General features: G+C 47.0%; 1 protein-coding gene across 1 annotated transcript in view; it reads right to left on the reverse strand.

Annotated features, from left to right (window-relative positions):
- The window catches only part of hoga1 (4-hydroxy-2-oxoglutarate aldolase 1), a gene marked incomplete at its 3' end in the record, with an annotated part of 80,251 nt that overhangs the window by 41,742 nt on the left and 30,426 nt on the right, over positions 1-8,083 (reverse strand). Inside the window, 2 exon segments of the mRNA XM_084318440.1 lie at positions 2,202-2,336; positions 8,045-8,080. Coding sequence (XP_084174566.1) covers positions 2,202-2,336; positions 8,045-8,080 — 171 coding nt within the window.

The raw sequence follows: 8,083 nt of genomic DNA on the forward strand, positions 1-8,083 counted from the left end.
CCCCGAGAATGCACCCTCCCAGTCCCCACTTCTCTCTGCCTATGGCCCTGGGTTAGCTTGTTAGCTCACGCTAAAGTAACGTTATCTTCGATCTTTAACGCGACGTGGGCATAATGGAGTGACGAGGATTGCAAAGCAGGTTAGATGCATTGGACCCGTTGTGGAATAAAACAGCAGGGACATGTTTTGGGTCACAGAATAGGCACACTAGTGACGCTCTAGACGCTACTGCTGTTGATGTTAACGGAGTTTGAGTTTCACAACACTGGGCGCGGGGCGATGACGTCGCCGTCGCCGGATTTTCAAAATAAGAGTATCGCAATATGAATCGATCTTTTTACGTGGCATCGATCCTATTTGATTATTGATAATAGATCGATATATCGATCTGGATCGATGTATCGTCCCACCCCTATCAGTCAGTCAGTCAGTCAGTCAGTCAGTCAGTCAGTCAGTCAGTCAGTCAGTCAGTCAGTCAGTCAGTCAGTCAGTCAGTCAGTAAGTCAGTCAGTCAGTCAGCCAGTCAGACAGTCAGTCAGTCAGTCAGACAGTCAGTCAGTCAGTCAGTCAGCCAGTAAGTCAGTCAGCCAGTCAGTCAGACAGTCCACCCTCAGTGGTTTTCAAACACAGGCGAGGGGGGGGGGGGCAGGTAGGCGCTATTATTGCTTAACTATCCTACCTGGATCTCTGGCTATTAAACAGTACTGTAAATCTGGTATGTCATAAATGTATAGATGTAGCAGTACTGTCTATCTGTATGTCATGTATGTCATAAATGTTATGATGAATTGAAAATGGGGGACCCTGATGTAAACAAGACAAACGTCTTTCTCTGGTCTGCATCCCCTTAACAATTGTGTGTATTGAGCCGTACTGTATTGTACCCATTCTGCAATCTGTTAATCAAGTTTTCAATCAATCAATCAATCCTACCATGCTGCTATGACACTTGAACTTCCCCAAGGGGATTACTGGCTCCAGGCCATCAGGGAAAACCCCTCCCACCCACTATACACAGACTTGGCTGACAGGAGGAGCATGTTCAGTGCTAGGCTCACACTACCTAAATGCAGCACTGAACGGCACAGGAAGTCCTTCATTCCGACAGCCATCAGACTATACAATGCATCACTGTGCCTCACTGCATCACTGAGCACAGAGTGACAGTTACCATCTTCCTGGACTCTTACTTTTGAAACAGCACTGTGCAATATTACACCTACTGTAGACCTCAGTATATTTTTACTGTATTTATTTACTGTATATTTTATTCCATTTTTATTCTATTTTATTCTACTCTTATCTTAGGCAATTTGATTTGTTTTGTTATTCTTACTCGTGACCTGTTCGCCTGTAGCTGTTCTGCAACCGTTCCTACTTCCGGGGTAGGCCTGATTGGCCCCGACAGGCACGTGACCCGCCGCGGCCACGCCCCGCGGCAACCCCAGGAGCAAGCGCGCTACTGCTGGAGTTCGCTTCGCCTTTCACATCGCTGCCGTTGGCGAAAGCAGGATGAGAGCAGGATGAGAGGCGAGAGCGTAGATTTCGTTGTGTATCATTTAATCATTTAACATTTGAAAGGCATACATTGTTGTCATACAGAAGTACAGAATACTTTTATCCAAAATGCTTCTTACTGTTACACTGTTACGTTAGAGACTGTGCAGTGCACGGCTTTAGTCTCACTCAAGTGAGGAAGACCGCTGGTTCTCCAACATACAGCGGTGTGCTCTTCAGAATGTACCGGGAGAAACGTTTACTGTACCCCGCAGACATAATAAGCATATAAGCAGTGCTTACTAACGTTATTAGTTACGTTATTTCTGACCGAATTAGTCATTAATTTGTCTGCTTTCGCCAACGGCAGCGATGTGAAAGGCGAAGCGAACTCCAGCAGTAGCGCGCTTGCTCCTGGGGCTGCCGCGGGGCGTGGCCGCGGCGGGTCACGTGCCTGTCGGGGCCAATCAGGCCTACCCCGGAAGTAGGAACGGTTGCGGAACAGCTACAGGCGACCTGTTCTGTCTAAATGTTTAATGTTGAGCGATTTGCAGTGTCAAATCTTCCTTGGGATAATAAAAGTATTTCTATTCTATTCTATTCTATTCTATTATATTCTAATTGAACACTTGACTTGATTTGACTGCAGTAACTTGGGGGCGACACCAGGGGGCGCCACCAGATAAATGCGGGGGGCTCCTCACGTCTCCTCCGCTGTCCTTCAGGCCCAGGACGTTGGGGTGAGCGGCCAGCTCCAGCACCGCGTCCAGAGGCAGCTCCAGACCCGTGTTGGCCGGAACACTGTAGAGGACCACCGGCACCGGGCTGCTGTCAGCCACCTGCAGGGGGAGACAGAGAGCACCATGAACACACAGCAGCAGAGACAGAGAGCCCCATGAACACACAGCAGCAGAGACAGAGAGCCACCTGCAGGGGGAGACAGAGAGCACCATGAACACACAGCAGAGACAGAGACAGAGAGCCACCTGCAGGGGGAGACAGAGAGCACCATGAACACAGTCGGCTATCCTGTTGTTCTGATAGACGCTTGGTTGGGTGCGGGGATTCCTCGTCTTTGACGCGCAATTAGAAAAAACACAATGTCGAGTCCGTGTCACCTGCCGTTGGGTGAAGTTCCCATTTAATTGAAGTATTCAACATAATACATGTGTTGAGCCAAACAATAATTTCTGCATAATGCTGTTAATAATACTGAAAACGAGCGAGGGTACGTGCGTGTGTTCGTGCAGTAAAAACCGTGAGATCTCTCCGTCACCCATACCTAGATACCTTGATTGACATAGCATACACCTGTGCCTTTATTCAAAACCTATGCGCTCCGTGCTGCCACCCAGTGCTCCGTGCTGCCACCCAGTGATGAACTTAACAAACTACAACTACGGGGCGACAGTGGCTCGGGAGGTAGAGCAGTCGTCTGGCAATCCGGAGGTTCCCGGTTCGATTCCCGCTCCTCCCGGGCAGCGTGTCGATGTGTCCTTGAGCAAGACACTTAACCCCTAATTGCTCCCGATGAGCAGGTTGGCACCTTGCATGGTTGCTTCCGCCGTCGGTGTGTGAATGTGTGAGTGAATGTGTGAGTGAATGGGTAAAATGTGAGTAACAAATTGTAAAGCGATTTGGATAAAAGCGCTATATAAAAAAGCAGCCATTTACCATTTACCAACTACAAACTAAGCACAAAACCATCAAATAGCTCCTACACACCGGCCCCAAATGTGAAGGTGGAAAACAATTACATTAAAGAAGAAAAAAGGAGCTATAACAAGTGTTCTTGGTTCTTCTCTGAGCCAGAGGTACCAGCACGTAACTCAACGTTGGGTCGTGACCTTTACCGCCAGACCTTCCACTGCTTCTTGAAGCAGAAAGAGCTTGGATATGGGCCGCTCCAACTGCCCTGTCTTGGTCTTCAACCGTACTGCCCGTACAAGCCCTTTGCCCATCGTTGTGAGAATGTCTGGGGTATGGGGTCATCCCAAGACATGTTCCTTCGACACATTTCTTGCAACAACAGTTTTGGTAGCAAGGTGAATGGTGATGAGAACCCCAACTGGTCACTGGGACTGACGATTGGAAAAATTCCACGTCTGGTGTGTGCTCGCTTTTCCACTCTCAGTCTTTCCTTCTTTGGGTGGCACACCCAGTGATGAGGGCGATACCACACACTGCCATTTTTGTAGTCCGGCTGGACTTGAGGCACAATTTCTCCGTAGCCACTGTCAATCGCATGAGTAAGAAAATCTGTGTACTCATTTTGGTAGCCCTTATTCCGTTCAAACTTTCTTTTCAGACCCTGAAGGCGCTGTTCCACAATGCACCTGTTGTTTGGCATGGTGATGTCATCCACTTTAAAAGGCAAGTCCATGCAATAATGTCCTTCCTGCATGCAAATAGACTTCTCCAAGATCTCCATAAAACTTGGGTCCTCTCTTGACATCTCCTGCTTCTCCTCCAGTGACTTCTCGTTGAACTCTTGGTTGTACTGAGAGACCAACAGCTCCTCCAGTTTGACAATGGATGTCCTATTGGCATATATGGTCGAGCAGCTTCTCTGACAACCATTATTACCCCTCAAAGGACCGTTGACGACCCACCCCAATAGGGTCTTCACGGCATAAGGTCCATCACCTTGGCTGTTGATAATTTCCCAGGGTTCCATGAGTTTTGATGCATTAGCTCCAATCAAAAGTTCAACATCAGCGTCCAATTCTGGGATCCTGATACCCTTCAGATATTCCCATTTTTCAATATCTTGCTGAGTAGGGATGTTACTCTTTGAAACAGGGATTGTTTCATGTGTGAACGTTTCTGGGAGCTCCATAAAGTGGTTATTATCCAACTTGGACACTTCCAGTCCTGTAAGGATTTGGCTTTCAATGACCTTTTCTTGACCCATAAGAATGTTGGTCTTTGTACCCTGTAGATTCAGCTTCATCATAAGATGTTGGTACAGAAGGTTGCTGTACTTCCTGGGTCTAAGAAGGCGTAGGTCTGCAGCACTCCATTTCCTTTCTTGGATCTCAACTGTACTGGAACAATGGAAAGGGTACAGTCGTGGTCTCCGGCCCCAGTACAACCACATGCCTGAAGAGACACAAGTGCACTACTGACTGGTGTTTCTTGTGACTTGGTCAATTTGTCGTTGTTGTGGACATGCAGAATAGTCGGGTGTGGCTCTTCACAATAGAGGCAGGCCTCTGAGGACAACTCCTTAGTTACGGTAGGCTGCTTTGGCATCATGTGCACTGTGGGCACAGTTTCAGCTTGGTTGGTTGCGATGGTTATTGCAAAACTGCGTCCTTTAATGCTGCTCCTGGGTAGCGGCGCGCTCTTATCTACAGGCTTTAATGTGATGCTTGGTCGTGCATCTGAAATGTCACCAAAAATGGGATCAGACAATATTTTGACTTGTTTCTCCAAAAAGTTTACCATCTCTGGGAAGGTGGCCCTGTAGCCTTGCCGTTCTTGTATCTCACAAGCTGTAGACCTCCATCTTTCCCGCAGCTTGTAAGGCCATTTCATCATAACATTCCTCATGTTTGATGGAACGTTCATCTCCTCCATGTACTGTATCTCTGTTATAGCGTTGCAGCACCCTCTTAGGAACAGCGTGAACTCCTGCAGCGCCTCTACATCCTCTGCTTTAACAACAGGCCAGCGAAAGGCTTTTTCCATGTAGGCTGTTGCTATCCTGTGCTCATTACCAAAGTGTTCTTTCAAAAGACCTTTTGCTCTTTGATATCCTTGTTGTGGTGGCATGTGTAAGCAGCTTCGCACCAGCTCTCTGGGCTTCCCCCTGGTGTACTGCTCCAGAAAATACAAACAGTCTTGATAACTGCATGTTACCTCTTCAACACAATGTTCAAATGTCCTAACAAAGGAAATTAAGTGCAATGGATCACCATCAAATATGGTTATATCTCTTTTTGGTAAAGTAGATAACATTCGCTGTTGAATGAGCAATGTGGTGAGTTCATTCCGCCTTTGCATGATTCCACAAATGGCATCCTGGTCCACTGTATTTTGCACTGCAGCGTTCTGTGTAGGCTGTCGTTCCTGTGCAGCTACTGACCTACGAGGTGCAGCAGTGGAGGCTGTGAAAGCATTTTGAGACTGATGCTTTAGAGTAGTGGTGAGAGACGTCCCAGTGTTTGGTTGCCACTGTGGCATGAGAGTAGTATCCTTTGCTTGTGGAATTCCATGATGTTGTACTTTCTCCTGAAAGTGTGTGTGCATATTCACCTTTGGTCGCACATCATATGTGGAAAAGATAGGTGGCGCTCTTGAGCCTTGATCCGAAATCAGGGTGTTCTCCTTCGGCACAAATGCAGTTGCCTGTAGGTTGAATTGAGGACTCAGCTCTTTAATAGATTTGCTCAGGTAGGAATTCATTCCATCTGAAAGGGCCTTTCCTCCAACAGCACTGCCTTCCAGCACAGAAAGTCTTGCAGTAACAACAGCCATTTGTGTATCAAGCTCCAGTTGCTCCTTAACTTTTCTGAGTTTCTCTTGTTCCTGTCTGAGTTTCTCCTCTTGTGCCTCTATTTCATGTTTCCTTTGCAGAGCAGCGGTTTGCTCCATTAAAGCCGCTTTCTCTGCCATGGCATTTAAACGTGCAGATGCAGTACTAGAACCTGATGCTCTACTGGCATTGCTTCTTCTGCTTGACCTTTTACTAGACACATTAGACGCACTGTCTCCAGCTTTAATTTCCTCATGCAAATCAGATTTAATTTTTTCCAATTCAGCATTATCATCATTGACCTGAAAAATCCCATTTTCGCTCAACCATGTTGATACTTCATTTACAAATGTATCATTTGTTTCCTTTGTTGCATAAAACCATTCGTCCTGCTTTCTCTGCGTATCCTCAGTTGTAGGATACTCAGTCATCAATGTATTATGTGCCTCAGAGGCAACTTGACATAGAGCTTTGAACTGTTTTAGATTTTGGTGCACAAGATTTACATTGTCATTGGAAACTAGAAGAGTGATGATTTCCCTTTTCAATTTCCTTGCTTGTGTACAATATGCATTTCTGTCCGTTTGGAGCCTTTCAATCAAAATTGATAATCCCTTTAAAGAAGGCTTTCTTATTCTTGGCTCACAAACATTTTGCCCTTGGCTGGGCTCCACAATATAATGACGTAAACTCATTTTTGATAATACGTACTGTTCCTTTAAGAGACTGGAGTCTCTCTTGTGAAAAAAAGTCAATACAATAACAACAAAACTTTCAATGCTGCTGCTCCATTAGCAAGCAACCCAGTGCGATACACTAACCAGTCCTCCTTTGGTGTGCTATCTCGGGATGATGATCTTTATCCAGAAGCAGCATTCCAAGCCAGGTTCCAAAATCCTCCATTTGTCCAAGTGCGATCGGGTTTTTACTTGTGTAGCGGCTATCCTGTTGTTCTGATAGACGCTCGGTTGGGTGCGGGGATTCCTCGTCTTTGACGCGCAATTAGAAAAAACACAATGTCGAGTCCGTGTCACCTGCCGTTGGGTGAAGTTCCCATTTAATTGAAGTATTCAACATAATACATGTGTTGAGCCAAAACAATAATTTCTGCATAATGCTGTTAATAATACTGAAAACGAGCGAGGGTACGTGCGTGTGTTCGTGCGGTAAAAACCGTGAGATCTCTCCGTCACCCATACCTAGATACCTTGATTGACATAGCATACACCTGTGCCTTTATTCAAAACCTATGCGCTCCGTGCTGCCACCCAGTGCTCCGTGCTGCCACCCAGTGATGAACTTAACAAACTACAAACTAAGCACAAAAACCATCAAATAGCTCCTACAAACGCGTTAATACGGCGTTAACTTTGACAGCCTTAGTAAATATATTACATATACAATAAGTAAATATATTCCTTATGGCTATAACATAACGTACATAATGTACCTTCTGGTCGATTTGTAGCCTTAATTAAAGTTTTCTGATGAGACTGTTGATACCTGGCCATATTCCCTTTGTGAGTGAGCGTGTACTGTACGTATAGCTGACCGCGGTGAAGTGGTGGACGAGGGCGCAGAGTGAGCGTGTACTGTACGTATAGCTGACCGCCGTGAAGTGGTGGACGAGGGCGCAGAGTGAGCGTGTACTGTACGTATAGCTGACCGCGGTGAAGTGGTGGATGAGGGCGCGGCGTGAGCGTGTACTGTACGTATAGCTGACCGCGGTGAAGTGGTGGACGAGGGCGCAGAGTGAGCGTGTACTGTACGTATAGCTGACCGTGGTGAAGTGGTGGACGAGGGGGGGCAGAGTGAGCGTGTACTGTACGTATAGCTGACCGCGGTGAAGTGGTGGATGAGGGCGCAGAGTGAGCGTGTACTGTACGTATAGCTGACCGCGGTGAAGTGGTGGATGAGGGCGCAGAGTGAGCGTGTACTGTACGTATAGCTGACCACGGTGAAGTGGTGGACGAGGGCGCAGAGTGAGCGTGTACTGTACGTATAACTGACCGCGGTGAAGTGGTGGACGAGGGGGCAGAGTGAGCGTGTACTGTACGTATAGCTGACCGCGGTGAAGTGGTGGACGAGGGCGCGGCTGTCCATCTT

This window comes from Notolepis coatsorum (assembly GCF_963971535.1).
Source record: "Notolepis coatsorum genome assembly, chromosome: 7".
Lineage (NCBI taxonomy): Eukaryota > Metazoa > Chordata > Actinopteri > Aulopiformes > Paralepididae > Notolepis > Notolepis coatsorum.